Below are 19,557 nucleotides of genomic sequence, written 5' to 3'. Positions count from 1 at the left end.
AAGTGACATTTAAGGCCAAATTTGAGGTAAAAGATTTAAAAAAAAATTAATTATTATGTTCTATTCAATAAGAAATAAGAACACAGGACAGGAGTAGACCATCTGGCCTGTCAAGAAGGTCATGTCTCATTTGGCTGTGGACTCAAATCCCCCTACCTGTGTTTTCCCTATAACCCTTGCTGTTTTCTCAAGGATACTCCCATATCTTTGGTTGTGCTAATTTTTCCCACTCTTTTTGACCAGTTGTCCTTGGGCACATGGGATGTTCCATGTAAAAAGCATTGATTGACCTCAAACTTGTTGGTGGCACTCCCACTGAAAGGGAGGGAAGTCTTCATTTGGCCGGCACAAATGAGGAAGTGTCCTCACTTGGCCAATCTCAGGGAGGAGCTTAGCTTGCTTGAGACCCAGGGTAAATGTTTTGCTGATCACTGGAAGGCAGATTCTGCTGCTTATGAACCGAAAAGCCTTTGCAAAGCTCGATGCAATTAAAACAAGAGCCTGCTTAGTGGCTTGGGAATTTCAGGCAAAATAAGTGGGGCAAAGCTCTGTGAGTCATTTATTATGAGAGCAAATCTATTAGCACTTTACTTTTTGTCTTTCATTTCTCAAGTGAGGCAATTTTAATTAAATTAATCTGACTGCCAATCTATCAATGATCAATCACAAATGCCGAAGCTCTTTCTGCGACAGCTAGCAAAGGGCTGACAAGGTCCGATAATGAAAAAAGGAATATTCTTGTGAATTGAGTCAATTAGCCTGCATAATGGGTGGATTAAACAGCACCTAGTTTATTGCACTTTCAGATGTCAGCTCCTGAGTTGGGAGATTCTGCAGCAATTAACTTGGCTGTTATGATATTTGTTTATAGGGAGATTGCAAGCAGAAACATGCCTCAAAGGACTTCTCTAATCCCATCCCGGTGTGCTTTGACAAAAATCACTATGAATGCTTCTGGTAGTGGCTATTTATATTGGAAATACTGATTTAGATGCCTGCATTATATACTGAATGACATGCACAGTTACAGAAAACAGCGTTAGAATTCTGAGTATCTGTAGGCCGATGTGAGGAGAAGGTGGCAAATAAGCTGCTGTGGTAACAGTAACAGTGACAGCACCAGATTGAATAATAACTTTTTAAAAAGAATTAGAAGAAATAAAATACAGGAGGCTGAGGAAAGAGTGGACTCGGAACATAAGTTGGAAAAATTCATTCTAGAGTGGTGGTGGGGCCAACTGATCTCTTCATATGTTTGATGAGATCTACTTTTAGCCTGGTCACGCAATCAGAGGGGAGTAGGGGTCAGCCTATGGGTTTGATACTCCAACATCATAAAGTTTATTGCTTCCTGTTCTGGGTTTGCTTCTGTTATGCCAGTGAGTCGAGATTGCAAGTGGGACATGTTCACGTCTTTGTGGTCATGCAATAGACAAATGCAGAGGTACCACCTTTTCAACAATGCAGCCTGGATTCTTCATGAGGCTGTAACCCTGATGGAAGGTCATGACAAGATGAGCAGAGGGTCCAACTATTGCAAATTTGTGCTTGAACTCTGTTATGGTGCAACCAGAAATGCAAACAATACTCCAAGTGTAGTTCTATACAATGGCAACATGACTTCCTGCCCCCAGTGATGAAGGCAAGCATACAATATACCTTCTTTACCACTCTATATACTTGTGTTGCCACTTTCACAGAGGTGTAGCCTTGGTTCTCAAGATTCCTCTGTACACCAATGCCGTTTAGGGTCCCACCTTTTAACTCTTTACTTCAGCATGTGCTTCTTGCCCAATATTTTGAACCTGAAATATTGTGAACATGGTGACTAATTTGCAGAATCAAATATTATAAAAGACCAGATGATCTTGGGGACGGTATTGCAGGATATTTTGTGAAGAAGGCTGAGGGAATCCTTGATTTTACATCTCGCCTTAAAAGACAGCAGGGCCAGGCTGGTGTGAGGTTAGTAATTAATCTTGTCACCTTCCCTGAGGAATGTGTGTCAGTGCTACAAGCTAAGGAAACAGAATTGCTATGTTTTGAGGTGACTCAATCAATCATCCAACTCTTGATTATATAGGCCTTCTAACTAATTGAAATTATAAAGGATGTACCGATCATGATTTCCTGGTGTAAATGACCATCCCACTTTTAGATTTCATAATATTGTAGAAATGACAAAAATTACATCAAAGGATCAATCTCATAATATTTCTCTCATGTTTGGATCTGCATATTCTGTTTGGTCCAAAGTAAATCTCACAAAGATCAGGAACAAATGATGAAATAGTGGAAGGGAACCTGTAGAACTTCCTCCACATCTGGCACTGGCCAAAAATCTTGATCAAATTTCATCCAAAGGTATCTTTTTCAAGGGAGAGATACATGATCTAGATTGTTCGATGAGAGAAGTGAACTAACAGGATTCTTTTTAAAGCCGAAGTTATGTCATCTTTGACTGAAATCTTTTCCCTTCAAGAGAAAGCTACCTTGATGGGGTCCCCTTTGGTGAAATAAATAAACTTGTCAATGGAAGCCCCTGGAAAATGAGTGGTCAAAGTGCAGGGACACAATGGCACAGCTGGAAGACCTGCTGCCGCATGTCTAGAGTCCAAGGGTCACTCCTGATTCACAGTGGTTATTATGTTGACCATGTAAGTTTCCTTCAGGTACTCCATATTCCTCTCGCATCCCAAAGGCATGCACGTTAATTGGCCCAAGTATGTAGGTGAGTTGTAGAATCAGAAGGGGAATGTGGGAAGAATAAAAAAAAATAGGATTCATGTAGGATTAGTGTAAATGGGTGGCTGATGTTAGGTGTGCACTTGATGGGCTGAAGGGCCTGTTTCTGTGTTGGATTTCTTTATGACCCTGTGACTATGGTATCATATTTTCCCTTGATGGAAATAGTCCGTAGGTGGCACTTGGATGAGAGACTCAGCAGTAAGGAGTAATATTGAAGGAGTAAATATTCACCATAACAATCCACATTAAAGTGCCTTTCTGGTGTTTATTAAAGTCATAACTTTAGTTAACAAATAAATTGATCATAATTTGCTATGAAGCAACTCACACACAATGCTGGAGGAACTCAGCAGGTCAGGCAGTATCTATGGAAATGAATAAACAGTCATTGTTTTCGGCTGAGACACTTCCTCAGCATTGACAATTGATTCATTTCCATAGATGCTGCCTGGCCTACTGAGTTCCTCCAGCATTTTGTGTACATTGCTCTAGATTTCCAGAATCTGCAGAATCTCCTGTGTTTATAGCTTTTAGAATGAAGTTAGCTATACCAAGATATTATGTTACCAGTTAGGGCGCAGAAGCTGGGGAGAAAAACTCAGAGGTTGATTATAAAATATTATGCCAATCTGGTAAAAGGGGAAAAGCTGGATTTACTTTCAACACAGTTGATTTTTAAAATTCTGATTGTGTTCTGCTGATATGTTGATGGATCATCTCTGTTGAGGCTGAATAGAGGCCAGTCTCACTTTACACTCGGATTAACAGATTGAGTGCTGATTGAGGATCACAGTGGGTTTATGTATGAAGTCTGGCACTTTTGACACACAGAGTCTTCACAATCAGTTTTTTTAAAATCGTGCGCCTGATGTACTTTGACCTCTCTAGCATTGACCCAGAACACTGCTTTATTGGCTGCATCGCACACAAAACACATGTCTTTAAAACTAAATTGATGAGGATTACTAAATAAACACAGGCCTGCACTTTACAAGTGGCGCTTGTGCTGTGTACAGTTGCATCCTGTTCTGCCCCACTGAAGTTCATGGCACAATGAAAGAGCCAAATCAGGGACCCAAATGTTCCTCAGCGTACTGTAATTGCCCCAATCCTTAATTCAGTTTTGTTCTACTTGAGGCTGCCTGTGAGATAAGATCTATAATTCATGTTACTGAAACTATCTTCTAATTCTGACTCAGTCCCACCTGCAAAGCAGAATACAAAGTTCTCTCACAGGTACAAGGAAAAGGCAGCGGCCAGTCATCCTATCAAACTGTTCCGAACTCTCTCTTGCCTGCTTCTGCTCTGTAACTGGGATCCCAGAATGAATGAGTCCACTTGGAAATTGTTTAGCAGAGAGCTATGCAACACTCTGTCTATGACAGCAGGAGGAATGCAAGTATTCCAGCAGTTCAGATGAAGGATCTTGACTCACAACATCAACTGACCATCCCACTCCTCCTCCCCCCGCAGATGCTGTCTGATCCACTGAGTTTCTTCAGTAGTTTGATTTGTTCTTGCTCCATATTCCAACATATACAGCCTCTTGTGTTTCAGGATTTAAGTAATGTTCATTCTCAGCCTTGGGCTTTGTAATACTGCAGCACACACAAAATGCTGAAGGAACTCAGCAGGCCAGGCAGCATCTATAGAAATGAATAAATTGTCAATGCTGAAGAAGCGTCTTGGCCCAAAACAACGACTGTTATTCATTTCAGTAGATGCTGCCTGACCTGCTTAGTTCCTACGGCTTCTGGTCATTGCTACAGATTCCAGCATCTGAAGTCTCTTGTGTCTCCATTCTTTTGTGCTTTGAGGCCAAACCTCCTGCCAGCTCTGCAGCTTGTGCTTTAGGTGTGCTTCCTTTGCCTTAATGAACTCTTATTAACATCATAAACAGCATTCTAGAAATATATAGCAGGTCAGGCAGTGTCTATGGAGAGAAAAGCAGAAGACATTGTCTTGAAACATTAATTCTTCTCTGGAGAGTTCCCAGCAATTCCTTTTTATTTCTGTTTCATTGCCTTAGGAACTAGCACTGTTTTCCAATAGATTTTACTTAACTTTTGTCTCTCTCGAGAACTAGTAAGTTTGGTCCAAAGACCCTCTGATATTGATACTGCAATTTACATGTCGAGACATTCCTTCAACGCTCCCTTGCCTTTCTCTCTGCAGGTGGTCGTTTCCACAACGGTGAATGTGGATGGCCACGTTCTGGCTGTTTCTGACAACATGTTCGTCCACAACAACTCCAAACATGGTCGGAGGGCTCGAAGGCTCGATCCCTCTGAAGGTACGCCCTCTTATCTGGAACATGGTAGGCACATCACTTTCATTGATTAAAGCTATCCCCCAACACCCCACCCTCGCCATCTGATTGTGAATGCTTGTGAATTTCAGTATACCAAAGTCAATGCCTCATTTCTCATTTCTAGTAGATTTTTGTGGGTTAAATGAGGCAAGATTTACTGAGGTGACTGAGAGAATCGCATGCCATGCACTACATTGGCACCATCTGATCCAAATTTCTGAATTTGCTCGTCATTTCGAAAACAGTCTATACCTTTATTTCTTCCACCACTATGTATGACCACACTTCTCCCTACAACATATTCCAATTGCCACCTTTTTGCCCATTTTAAAAATCTGTCCAAGTCCTTCTGTAGATCCCCTGTTTCCTCAACCCAGCCTGGTCCTCCACGTATCTTTGCATTGTTTGCAAACCTGGCCACAAAGCCATCAATTCCTTGGTCTAGATAATTAACATTTAACGTGAAAGATGGTGGACTCAACGTCCACCCCTGCAGAACATCACTGGTCACCAGCAACTAACCAGAAAAGTCCCTCTTTATTCCCATTCTTTGGTTTATTCCAGTCAGCCAATCTTCTATCCATGTTCATATCTTTCCTGTCACACTATGGGGTCTTATCTTGTTTAGCAGCCTCATGTGTGGTAACTTGTGAAAATCTAAGTAAAAACCATCCACCTACTTCCCTTTCTCTATCCTGCCTGGTATTTCCCCAAATATTTCCAAACTATTTGTTAGATTTCTCCTTAAGGAAATATTGCTGATTTTTGCTTCTTTTATCATATGCCTCCAAGGACTCCGAAACCTCATCCTCAATAATGGACTCTAACATCTTACCAAACACACTGAAGTCAGTCTATCATTTCCTGTCTTTTTCCTCTCTCTCTTCTTGAAGAGTGCAGTGACATATGCAATTTTCCCATCCTCTGGAACCATTCCAGAATCTAGTGATCCTTGAAAGATCATTACTAATGCCTTCACAATCTCTTCAGCTACCTTTTTCAGAAACCTGGGGTGCAGTCCATATGGTCCAGATGACTTATCTATCTTCAGACCTTTTAGCTTCTCAAGCACCATCTCCTTAGTATAGTGACTACACTCGCTTCTGCTCCTGACGCTCTTGAGTTTCTGGCAAACTGCTGGTGTCTTCCACAGTGAAGACAGATAGACAACACTTACTTAGATCATACACCATTTCTTTGTGCCCCATTACTACCTCTCCAGTATAATTTCCCAGTGGTCTGATATGTACTATCACCTCTCTTTTACCCTTTATATATCTGAAAAATACTTTTGTTATCCTCTTTTATATTATTGGCTAACTTACCTTCATATTTTATTTTTTCTCTCCCTATTGCTTTTTTAGTTACCTTATGTTGGTTTTCAAAAGCTTCCCAGTCCTCTAGCTTCCAAGTTACATTACATGCCCTCTCTTTTACTTTTATGCTGTTTTTGACTTCTTGCTAGCCATGATTGTCTCATCCTCCCTTTAGAATTCTTCCTCTACTTTATGCTGCATTGATCCTGCATATTTGAAATTTCTTCTGGAAACTTCAGCCAATGCTCCTCTACTGTCAGCTCTGCTAGTTTCCCCTTCCAACTAACTTTGGCCAGCTCCTTTCTCATGCATCTGTATTTCACTTTGCTCCACTGTAATACAGATGCATCCAGTTTTATCTTCTCCCTCTCAAACTGTAGGGAGAATTCTGTCATATTATGATTACTGTTTCCTAAGGGCTCCTTTACCTTAAGCTCCCTAATCAAATTGGCTCCATTACACAACACCCAATCCAGACTTGCTTTCCCCTGCAGGGCTCAATCACAATCTGGTGATCTGAAGGTCGCTATTTCGAGCCTTGGCTGAGGCTGCGTGTGAGTCCTTGAGCAAGGCACTTAACCACACATTGCTCTGCGACGACACCGGTGCCAAGATGTATGGGTCCTAATGCCCTTCCCTTGGACAACATCGGTGGCGTGGACAGGGGAGACTTGCAGCTTGGGCAACTGCTGGTCTTCCATAAAAAAAATCCTTGCCCAGGCTTGCACCCTGGAAACTTTCCAAGGTGCAAATCCATAGTCTATCGAGACTAATGGAGGACTACAATGACAATCTGCTGTAAAAAGCCATTTTGCAGCCATTTACAAATTCCTTCTCTTGGGATCCAGCACCAATGTGATTTTTCTAATCTACTTGCTTATTGAAATATCCTATGACCATCATAACATTGCCCTTTCTACATAGCTGTTCTATCTTCTATTGTAAATTGTATTCCACATCCTGGCTAGTGTTCTGAGGGCTGTATATAACACCTATCAGGGTCTTTTAACCCTTGGTGTTTCTTAACTTTACCCACTAGGATTCCACAATATCTGATCATATGTCACTTCTTCTAAAGCGTTTGATTTTATTTTTACCAACAAAGACACCCCAGCCTCTCTGCCACCTGCTTATCTTTTTCATACAAGGGGTGTGAAGCCGCAGCTGTGATCTTCTTTCAACTGCGATGCAATGATACCCACAGTGGTATCTCTGCCAATTTCTAACTATGTTACAAGCATCTACATTTTTATGTATGTTGCATACTTTCAAATATAATACCTTTGGTGCTGTATTCATCAGCCTTTCTAAACTTTTTGTCTTATCTTGCATTCTGGAGAACACCTTAACATCTGCCGCACTCTCTTTCCCTTTCACTTTATCCATGCTTTTCCAAGCTGTTGAACCTATCCCCCTACTTTGATTGATTGAATACTTCCGGTCCTTTGAGTTGTGCCACCCAGCAACCCCCCAAGTTAATCGTAGCCTAATCACAGGACAGTTTAAAATAACCAACTAACCTACCAACAGGTACATTTCTGAGATGTGGGAGGAAACCCAGGCGGTTTATCTGGTGAACATACAAATTCCTTACAGGTGACAGTGGGAATTGAACCCCCGTTACTGGTAAGGTAAAGCGTAAAGCTGACCACTATGCTGCCGTGACACCGTAAACTACTATTTAGTTTAAAGTCCTATCCACAGTCACGCTTATGTAATTCCCTAGGAATCTGGTCTCAGCATGGTTCAGGTGTAGCCTATCCCATCAGAACAGCTTCCACCTCCCCTAATACTAGTACTGATCTTCCACAAATTTAAACCCACATCTCCCACACCAATCCTTGAGCCACACATTTAGCTCTCAGATGTTAGTTACCCTGTGCCAATTTGTATGTAGCAGAGATAATTACTTCTATGGTTCTATATCCCTAACAACTTAAATTCCCTCAGCAGAAACCCTTTCCTCGTTCATCTTAAGTTTTTGGTACCCACATGGACTGTGACAACTGGATCTTTTCCCTCCCACTCCAAATTCCCTCCCACTCTAAATTCCTCTGCAGATCAGATAGAATGCCCTGAGCCTGGACACCAGGCAGGCAACACAGCCTTTGTGACTCTTGATCCTAACTGTAGAGAAAGTTGTCTATTCTGCTGACTGTACTGTCCATAATTATAACTACATTTCTCTTCCCTCCCCCGATCCACAGCGCCATGGTTTGGTTGCTCATCCTTCTTACAGCACCACTTTAATTCTCACAGGGAGCAATAGTCTCAATAACTCAAAGTCTGAGTCTCCTCCAAAACTACTTGGATCCCTCTACCTGCCTCATTCACAGTCACACCCTCTTGACCCTGGAAACAGATTGAATTTAAACTAGTTAATCTAATGGGTGTGACTTGCTCCTGAAACACGGTGCCCAGTTAGCTGTTATTCTCCCTGATATATTGTAGTGTTTGAAGCTGAGATTCCAGATCATCAACTTTGAGCCCAAGTTCCTCAAGCAACCAATACTTGCTACAGATGCGGACACCAGGAACCTTTGGGTCCACCAGCTCCCACAACATGCAGCTACAACGCATCACCTGATCTTGCATTCTTATGTCATTTAATTTGTTGTAATTTTGTACCTTTTAAATTTACCAGTGTAGATAGAAAACATTTTGTTCTTACCTGCTACTCACACGAGCTTCCTTGCTGAAGCTTCCATCTAAGCTTCTTTCAGTCCTACTTCATCTAAGCCCGCCAACTCATCATTATATTTTTTCTATTAATCGTATCTAGTTTTTTTTTAAATATATCTAAACTATTCACTTTAACTAATCTTTATGGTACCAAGTTCCACATCACAATAACTCTAAGTGAGGTGAGTCTCCAGAAATCCCCATTGGATTTGTTACATTGCACTAGTAACAATAGCTTTGGATATTCCAAGCAGTGTAAGAACTTTCGTTATGGCAAGCTCTCAAACCCTTTGATTTCTTAAAGACTCCATCAGCTTTATCTTCTGCTTTTATGATACAAGATTTGCTCAATCCTTCTTGATAAGCATGATCTCCAAGTTCTGCTAATATCTTTGTGGAAAAGACCTAAATTAATTAATTACAAGCCTGCAGCAAATTAAGAACTGATGTTTAGAAGTGACTTCATGATTACACATCAATAAGGCAAGTGATTTGCTAATATTTAAATCATTTTTCACATGAGCAGTGCTATTGCTAGTGAGACGTGTGCAAAATGGTTGCACTCAGTCTATGAATCATGTTACTGGAGTAAGCTGTAATATGCTAAATTTGTTAAATGAGATCACCTCATTCCAAAACATTTGCCCTCTTCATTAATATTTATTTTTGGTTCGGACTGACCATTTGTTAATGGCACACTCACAGTGACTTGCACTATCACCTAACACAGCAAATTCTTCTGCATTACAAAGTCAGAAGGCAAACTCAATCAGTTCTAATACTAGAAAAAAAATCCTGATTCCACGCATCCTTCCATCCCTTCATTGAAATTGTAATATCTAATACCTAATATCTCATTAGGGGTGTTAGCTCTTTACATGAAAATACAATCACATTACCCTAAATAAAATTAACCTCTTCTGAGAAGAATAATTGTTTTCACCATATTTTGTTCTTGAAGTTTATCCTTGCTCTGATTGTCTCTCGACACTTCTTGTATTGCCTCATATAGACCAAACTGTCTAATATGCTTAGAACTATTAATTCAATAGCTACAGTCCTAGTCATCCAATATTTAATAAACTTAGTCATCCAACATCTCACAGACCAAATCGTTCATTATAAAGCTGACTCAACAATCCAATAACACCAGAGACAAAGCCATGCGATATACTGTTGATCCACCAATCTAACTATGCAATGTACTTCCAGTCACCCCAGGTAAGGTAGAATAAGTCATCCAAAGTAGTATACATTCAGCTATTCAACATATTCCCAGTTTATCAATCCAGTGTAGTGTTAACCTAAACAATAAATGTTCTATCAAGCCAGATATTCAATAAACCGTATTCAAGGCAAAAATGAACAAATAATCCAATATAGTATAGACCCAGCCTTCTACCACCCTCTAGACCCAAACAAGCACTCTACTACAGACAACACAAGATACACCAAGCAATATATATTGCAGATAACAGAGAATTTGCAGATGCTGGAAATGTAAAGCAAACAACACCCACACAAAATGCTGAAGGAACTAAGCAGGTCAGGTAGCATCTATGGAAGAGAATACAGTCTAAGTTTTGGGCTGAGACCCTTGATCAGGACTGGAGAAAAAAGATGAGTCTGAGTTAAAAGGAGGGGGCACAGGAGAAATAAACAAGGTGATAGGTGAACTGGGTGGGGGAGAAGTTGGGAGGGGTATCTATCTAAACACAACTATCCAAAATACAGTTGATCTAACCTATGGATATGCTTACGGCTGACTCCACTTTCAAAAAATTTTAAGGTCCAACTTTTTACTGTTTTGCAAACCAAGCCATCTAAAAATGCAGTGGAACCAAACATCACATATGTTAATGGAAAAAAAATGGGCGCTGGAGTTTGGAGTTCTGTTCTGACGTTAGGAGCAAGGAGTCTGTACGTCCTCCCCGTGCAATGTGTGAGATTTCTCCAGGTGCCCCAGTTTCCTCCCACAATCCAAAGACATACTGGTTAGTAGGTTAGTTAGCCATTGTAAATTGTCCCGTGATGATGTTAGGGTTAATTGGGGGTTGCTGGGCACTACAGAAGAGCCTATTCTGTGCTGTTTCTCAATAAATAAATACATAACTAATAAGTAAGTTAAATACTTTGGATTTTGATAGTACTTTTCAAACCTTCAGCTTTCCTGGATCACATCAGAGCCTTATGGATACTTTAGAAATCTATGTTTTGTAAAACACTTTGTAATTATCCTTCAGTGAAATGCATTGCCAATTAATGCACAACAAGGTCTTGAAAAAACAATTAAGATAAGTGATAGTGTGATGAATGTTGAGAGTTAAATATTGAGTCACATACTATGGAGATTTTCTGTGTTTTTTTAAAATACTGTCGAAAAATATTTGAAGTCCTCCTGACAGGGAGGTCTCTGTCCTAAAGATACTCTCCCCTTTTTTGCTATGGTCCCTGACTTCTGCACAGGAGCACCAGACTTAATCATGTTTCCATGAACATGGATTGGAGTTTCACTTGAATGGTAACCAATATACAATGCCATACACTCAATGTCCATCTAGTGCACAATATGATCAGGTCTCTGATCCACTATTTAATACATATACCCGAAGTTCTAGCTTGTGTAACCAGTGGGTAAAGCAAATTATTTCAGAATAATAAAAGTAAGTTTTAATTGAATCAGCTGCTTTATGTGATACAATAAAACATCACTAAAGTTAGGGAAATGTTTAAGGACCTCCACAATCAAGTTGAGTTGCAAGGGAAAATTATGTTCTAATTGGTTCAATTTCCTATGTAAATTAGATACAATTAGCATAATTTCTTCATAAGTTATCCATAATAGCGTAACAATTACACTCTCTTAATTTTTATAAAGATTGTTCTTATGGATTTGCTGTTATGGAGCAAAGTCTATTTTCTAATTAACTTAATTGGCATAAGCAAATGAGATTGGATTAGCATAATGCACTGATATGTTATCCAAATTAGCCAAACGATTATACCCTCCTAGTTTCATAAGTTAGAGATTTCATTTTCTGAGCTATACATGAAACTGTGACAAAGTTTGAAAGCTGGTTGCAGGGCTTGAAATATCTTTTGCCCCCATTGTCTGCATTGTTAGAGGAAGCCAAAGAAAATCCATTTACTTAATTTGTGTTCACTATTAAGTTTGGTAACTTCTGTTGGTAGGAACTGAACTTTTGAAATCTATTTGGATTAACTGTGAACCCATCAACGTTGCAAAACAGCTTGATGAACCAGCAGTGAAAATATTGTTAACTTGTGTTTGGAAGTTGAATGAAATGAAGAAAATTAAGACCAACCTTCACGTTGGTTAGTATAGTTAGTGTCTGGGCCTCTGAGAGTGGGGATGGGAATTTCAGTCAGAATTCCTGTGCCCAACCTTTGTAAGGACGAGCATCCAACACAGCAAAAAGTGTGTGTGGTTAAAATGCCGCATTTCACAATTGAAAAATTGTAAAAATCCAAACAACCAGCATAATACATGTGATGATCGGAGACCTCTACATTGGAATGGACTTTAATTTTCAGAATCAGAATCAAAATCAGGTTTACTATCACTGGCATATATTGTGAAATTTGTTGTTATGTGGCAGCAGTACATTGTAATAAATAATAATAAAACTGTGCTGTTATTTGGATGGAATAAACATATATACATAACAGTTCAAAGATGTATCGGTTGGTAGGTTAATTGGCCATTGTAAATTGTCCTGTGATTAGGCTAGGGTTAAATCATAGGATTGCTGGTTGGCATGCCTCAAAGGGCTGGAAGGGCCTATTCTGTGCTGTATCTCACTAAATAAATAAATCGATTTGTATTAAAAAAGTTAAATAAGAAGAGCAAAAAAAAAGTGAGGTAGGTTTGAACAGGTTCAATGTTCATTCAGAAATCTGATGGCAGAGGGGAAGAAGCTGTTCTTGAATCACTGAGTGCGTGCCTTTAGGCCTCTGTTCCTCTTCTCTGATGGAAGCAATGAGAGGGGTGTATGTCCTGGGTGATGGGGATCCTTATGGTGGATGATGCCTTTTTGAGGCATCGTTCCTTGAAGATGTCAAGGATGGTGGGGAGGTTGGTGCCATTGATGGAGCTACTGTAACTGAGTTTGCAGCTTATTTCAATCTTGTGCAGTCCCGCTCCTTCCCAGACGGTGATGCAGCCAGTGAGTGTGCTCTCCACAGTACATCTGTAGAAATTTGCGAGTGTCTTTGGTGACACTTAAATCTCCTTAAACTCCAAATGAAATATAGATGCTGTTGTGCCTTCTTTGTAAGTGTATCAATATGCTGGGCCCAGGATAGAGATGTTGACTCCCTGGAACTTGAAATTGCTCACACTTTCCACTTCTGATCCCTCTATGACGACTGGTGTGTCTTCACAGTTTAACCCTTTCCACAGTCAGTTCTGCGATCTTACTGACATTGAGTGCCAGGTTTTTGTTGCAATACTACTCAACCAGCTGATTGATTTTGCTTCTATATGCCTTCTCGTCACCATCTGAAATTCTGCCAACAATAGTTGTGCCATGAGCAAATTTATAGATGGTATTTGAGCTGTGTCTAGCCACAAAGTCATGGGTGTAGAGAGAGTAGAGCAGTGGGCCAAGCACCTGCCATTGAGGTGCACCAGTGTTGATTATCAGCGAGGTGAAGGTGTTTCTTCCAATCCACATAGACTGTGATGTTCAGGTGAGGAAGCTGAGGATCCAGCTGGGAGGTACAGAGGCCCAGGTTTTGGAACTTTTTGATCAGACCTGTAGGAATGATTGTATTAAATGATGAGCTGCGGTCAATAAACAGCGGCCTGACATAAGCATTAATATTGTCCAAGGCCGTATGAAGAGCCAATGAGATAACATCCATTGTAGACCTATTGTGGCCATAGGTAAATTGCAGCGGGTCCATGTGATTGATGAGACAAGAGGATTCTAGCCATAACCAAACTCAGAGCACTTCATCACTGTAGATGTGAGCACTACTGGACGATAGCTGTTGAGGCAGCTCACCCTGCTCTTCTTGGGTACTGGTACGATTGTTGCCCTTTTGAAGCAGATGGAAACTTATGACTGTAGCAATGAGAGATTGAAAATGTCTTTGAACAAACCTGGCAATTGGCTGACACAGGTTTTCAGAGCCCTACCATGTAACCCATTGGGGCCTGATGGCTTGTGAGGGTTCACCTTCTAGACTGACGATCTGGCATCGGCCACCGAGACAAAGATTACAAGATCACTGAGCACTGCAGGTATCAGCAGTGGAGGCAATCTGATCTCCCTGCAGGCTACTTTTGAAATCCTGTTCATTGCTAAGCTTGGATTGCCGTGGTTTGTACTGAGCCGCTACTACAAATACACTGGGAGTATATTATTAGTGGTAGCAAAGCATTACTACAATGCAAATTTGTCTTTAATGGTAGGACTAAATGAGTGATTGCAAATTGACAGTCCCTTTAGCTCCTCTGAATCCGCTGGTGAGTGCAAACCAAGTTGCTTTGTTATTACCATGACCTCTGAGGTCGATTTTCATCTGCTGGAGAGTACATAATATGCCCATTGTGTATGCCAAGTCCCAGGGCTAACACTAGAACATACTGACGAGCCAACAGCACCAAAAGTCTAATGCGTTGTTGGTATGTAGCTTCCTGACATAGAAAGGATCTTGTTTCTTTAAATAATGATAATCTATGTAGCCATGTATGGAAACACCATCATTTCCTGGTTGCCTCCTATCTGACTTGTTGAAATTATTCCCAACATCTTCCGGAGTGTATTGTGTTGCCGTTAACCTTGAAGTTGTTGGAAGTTATTTTAAGTCACCAGCAGAAAGAATAAAAGAACAGTGTCACTTGTCAGGACAGGAAAGTTTTAAACTAAAACAAAAATGGGCCAAATGTTCTTAACACGAATTCCTCCAAATACAAGCCAATTAACAGAAAAGCTTTTGGCAATTCAATGATTATGTATGGGTTTGACAACTGTGGTTGGACATGTCCTTGGAGATGTCATCACACAAACTGCTACCCCACCCTCACCCTCTCACCTCTGGTTGCCAAGGCATTCCTTTTGAGTATTATAGCCAGTAGGAAGGCAAATTAATTCCTTGGTTTTCCACTGGCTGAATTTTCACTTTGTGGTGCCCCTTAGTTTGCCGTAGCTAGTAAAAATGTGATTTTTTTAATGGAAACAACTTCTTTTAAATGCTCCTATGGTTGCTGGTGACCTGAGGCCACCTCTGGGGTTTCCATGAGCTGCCCAGAATAGTTGTAACATGCTTGTCATTGGAGTACCAATCGTATTTACAGCACAGTAACACAGTGGGACCGTAGAAATTTAGAAACAAGCCAAGCTTCCTGATGTGAAGGAAGGGTCCTTGTCAACATCTGATTACGAAAAATATAACTGCATGCTAATTCTCAAGAGTGCAAAAAATTATGAGAGTGCAACAAATGAGCCAGCTGTTTGTTAACATTGAAAGGTCTTTGGTTGGCATTGAATGGTGCCATGCCCATTCATACAGAGATCCACCCTCTCCTTAACCAGACAGCAGTGCCAAACTGGGTTAGTAACTCAGTTCTTCTACACTCTGTCATTGTAAGCAGGCTCCACTCCAACTGCATTGATTTAATGTGCAGAAGTCCTTTTGTTTTCCACATGATCCTTGTTGAAAATATTACTCAATAAAATTCAGTGTTATTCGTGTTTCTGCATTCATTCCAGTTGCAGATTGACGTTGCCGAAGTAGGAATCTGTGATTGGGAAACCCATTTTATACTCAGTCTAATTTTGCTTCCCAACACATTGGAGAAGAAAATCAGGAAGAAAGTTGAGCTTGCTGCTTCCTATTTTGCACTGCTGCCCAGCGTGCAGCTCTTCTCCGGTTATTGTTGCTGTTTTGTGCATCTAAAACTTGCCCTGTCACAGTGAGCAAAGAAAAAATTCTCATTAATGCAACAAACAGAACAAAAAAATTGGAAGGAAAATCTGACCTAAATGAGACAAGTGTGTAGAATGTGGGCTGTTAGACAGAGAGGAGGAGAATACATTACAAACAAGGTAGAGGTCCTGAGGAGATCACATAAGAAATGATACTTAGTGATAGTAGGCAATCTTGGCTATTGCTCAAGTCAAGTCATATGAGGTTATTGCCATATGCACAAGTACAGTGAGTTACAGGTACATTGAAAAGCTTGTTTGTATCACAACATGTAGATTCAGACAAAACACAGAACAGAAATTATACAAATTAGTGAAAAAAGACTTGAAAACAAGATGTTAGTGCAAAAACTGAACACAAATTGGAGATATACTTGCTGCAAATGTCAGTTTTTCAGGACTGTAGGCTTGCAGATCAGATGACAATAATACTTGTAAGTGGAAATTCTCACTAGTTCAACATCTTGAGGACCTGACTTGTGCTGGATCATAGAAAACCCAGAGTATGGAACTTATCCCCTCCCCTTACTCCCCATTATCTTCCTCTGAGCAGGACTGTTCTTTTATGTGTGGGTTCTTTCCCCATTCACATTAGGGTTCTGAGAACTCTCTGTAACCCAAAGTTTGCATGTGTTGGAAATGTTGGCAGCTGAGATTGCAAAAGTTGCACTGGTAGGTTAATTACCTACATGTCAATATAGATTTTAGTTAGACCTTAATTAAAATTAGTTAATTAGTAGAGATCTATTCTTAAGTTTCAAAACATACTGGACAATAACCCTATAACAATTATAGTACAGAAACAGACCATCTCGGCCCTTCTAGTCTGTGCCGAACGCTTACTCTCACCTAGTCCCTGCACTCAGCCCGTAACTCAGCCCAATAGGTGTTGCTGGACCACAGAATGTGGGAGGAAAGAATTTAAACCTATATAAATTGTCTAAAAAGTAAGAATTTTCAAAGCAGATCTTTTATAAAGATTTCTCCCAGGCATTCATAGCAAGGTACCCAGTTGTTAGAGCATATACTCAATGACAAGATTTCCCAAACTGGTACACATTTATACTGAGCACTAAATGTGACTTGCTTCAGAGACAAAAAGCTGATAATGAACATGGGGAGGATGGATAATCAGTGCAGCCTGGTTTCTTTGTCGAATGATTTCAGGTATTTATAAGGTTTTAATGCATATCTCCAAATTCCTTTCTATTTAACAGCATTATATAATTTTTGAATAATTTGGGGAAACAATATTTCTTTGCCTTGTAGACATTCATTGGTGGAACCAATTAGTGTGATGTATCCTTGTATTTAATTGCTGTCTGTAACCCACAATTAGAGCACTAATTTTCACTATTATTACTGTGAAATATGATATAATATTTATTCAAAGATATGTTGGCAAACTCTGCAGGAAAAAAAATGAATCTAATTTACAATGGCTGAAGGCTTATTCCAAGTAAAAGAAATTCCGGAACCTTCCTTTAACCCCTGAATTCTCTGACATTTAAACAGTATGAGGACAATGCAGAAACTCACCCTTTAGTAGGGTCCTGGTTAGAATCAGGATAACTGATAGGAATCAGACTAATCCAGGCACCGACACTAGATTTCTGTACTTTGGCAGCAGGAGAGAAAGTCAACCCAAAATTTCTTTTTTTGTCTACTGGTGGGAAAAAGTGCAACCTGTGGATTAAGAGGCAGTGATATTGTTGAATGGAATACCAAAAGAAACTGGGTTTACATAAGATGAGTGGTCTGAAATTATATATTCCTGCTTGGAGGTCCCCATCAGAGCAAGGGTCTACCATGGTTCATGCTAGAGTTAGTAGTTTATAGGTTCTGGGTCTAACCCAGAGCCCAAAGTTTCTGGGATGATTGTTTATGTAGTACTGAGGAAGCACTATAGACAATCGACAATAAAAGAAGCTGGAGGGTGGGTTGGAGAAGGAGAAACTAGATGTAGTGTACCTGGACTTTCAGAAAGCCTTTGATAAGGTCCCACATAGGAGATTAGTGGGCAGAATTAGAGCTCATGGTATTGGGGATAGGGTACTAACATGGATAGAAAATTGGTTGGCAGACAGGAAACAAAGAATAGGGATTAACGGGTCCTTTTCAGAATGGCAGGCAGTGACTAGTGGAGTACCGCAAGGCTCGGTGCTGGGACTGCAGCTATTTACAATATACATTAATGATTTAGATGAAGGGATTAAAAGTAACCTTAGCAAATTTGCAGATGGCACAAAGCTGGGTGGCAGTGTGAACTATGAGGAGGACGTTGGGAGAATGCAGGGTGACTTGGACAGGTTGGCTGAGTGGGCAGATGCATGGCAGATGCAGTTTAATGTGGATAAATGTGAGGTTATCCACTTCGGTGGCAAGAACAGGAAGGCAGATTACTATCTGAATGGTATCAAGTTAGGAAAAGGGGAAGTACAATGAGATCTAGGTGTCCTTGTTCATCAGTCACTGAAAGTAAGCATGTAGGTACAGCAGGCAGTGAAGAAAGCTAATGGCATGTTGGCCTTCATAACAAGGGGAGTTGAGTATAGGAACAAAGAGGTCCTTCTGCAGTTGTACAGGGCCCTGGTGAGACCACACCTGGAGTATTGTGTTCAGTTTTGGTCTCCAAATCTGAGGAAGGACATTCTTCCTATTGAGGGAGTGCAGTGTAGGTTCACGAGGTTGATTTCTGAGATGACGGGACTGTCATATGTTGAAAGATTGGAGCGACTGGGCTTGTATACACTGGAATTTAGAAGGATGAGGGGGGATCTGATTGAAACATACAAGATTATTAAGGGATTGGAAGAGCTAGAGGCAGGAAACATGTTCCCGATGTTGGGGGAGTCCAGAACCAGAGGCCACAGTTTAAGAATAAGGAGTAGGCTATTTAGAATGGAGTTCAGGAAAAACTTCTTCACCCAGAGAGCTGTGGATCTATGGAATGCTCTGCCTCAGAAGGCAGTGGAGGCCAATTCTCTGGATGCTTTCAAGAAAGAGTTAGATAGAGCACTTAAAGATGGCGGAGTCAAGGGATATGGGGAGAAGGCAGGAGCAGGGTACTGATTGTGGATGATCAGCCATGATCACATTGAATGGTGGTGCTGGCTCGAAGGGCTGAATGGCCTACTCCTGCACCTATTGTCTATTGTCTATTGGGTCAGCAGGTCTACCACATCAGTGATCTGCTTGTTGTTTCGAGCAGCCGGTTGGGCTATAGAAGGAGCCGATAGATGAGTCAGAGAAGGAGTAGCTGGAGGGTGGGTTGGAGAAGGAGATGCTGGTCGATGGGTTGGAGAAGGAGAAGCTGGTGGATGGGTTGGGGAAGGAGAAGCTGGAGGACGGGTTGGGGAAGGAGAAGCTGGAGGACGGGTTGGGGAAGGAGAAGCTGGAGGACGGGTTGGGGAAGGAGAAGCTGGAGGACGGGTTGGGGAAGGAGATGCTGGTGGACGGGTTGGAGAAGGAGAAGCTGGAGGGTGGGTTGGAGAAGGAGATGCTGGTCGATGGGTTGGAGAAGGAGAAGCTGGTGGATGGGTTG

At 40.9% G+C, this 19,557-nt stretch overlaps 1 protein-coding gene across 5 annotated transcripts in view; it reads left to right on the top strand.

Moving 5' to 3' along the window:
* Positions 1 to 19,557, top strand: part of ebf1a (EBF transcription factor 1a) — a 484,706-nt gene that overhangs the window by 247,330 nt on the left and 217,819 nt on the right. For 4 of the 5 annotated variants that reach the window (XM_073067891.1, XM_073067892.1, XM_073067894.1 and 1 more), the window contains one exon: positions 4,924 to 5,065. In XM_073067891.1, coding sequence (XP_072923992.1) covers positions 4,924 to 5,065 — 142 coding nt within the window. The remainder of the gene's footprint in view (positions 1 to 4,923; positions 5,066 to 19,557) is intronic. The other variant, XM_073067893.1, reaches the window with a different exon arrangement.

The sequence above is a fragment of the Hemitrygon akajei genome, chromosome 15 (assembly GCF_048418815.1).
Source record: "Hemitrygon akajei chromosome 15, sHemAka1.3, whole genome shotgun sequence".
NCBI classification, from domain to species: domain Eukaryota; kingdom Metazoa; phylum Chordata; class Chondrichthyes; order Myliobatiformes; family Dasyatidae; genus Hemitrygon; species Hemitrygon akajei.
Note: the sequence above shows the minus strand (reverse complement) of the source record. Positions and strands in the feature narration are given on the sequence as shown.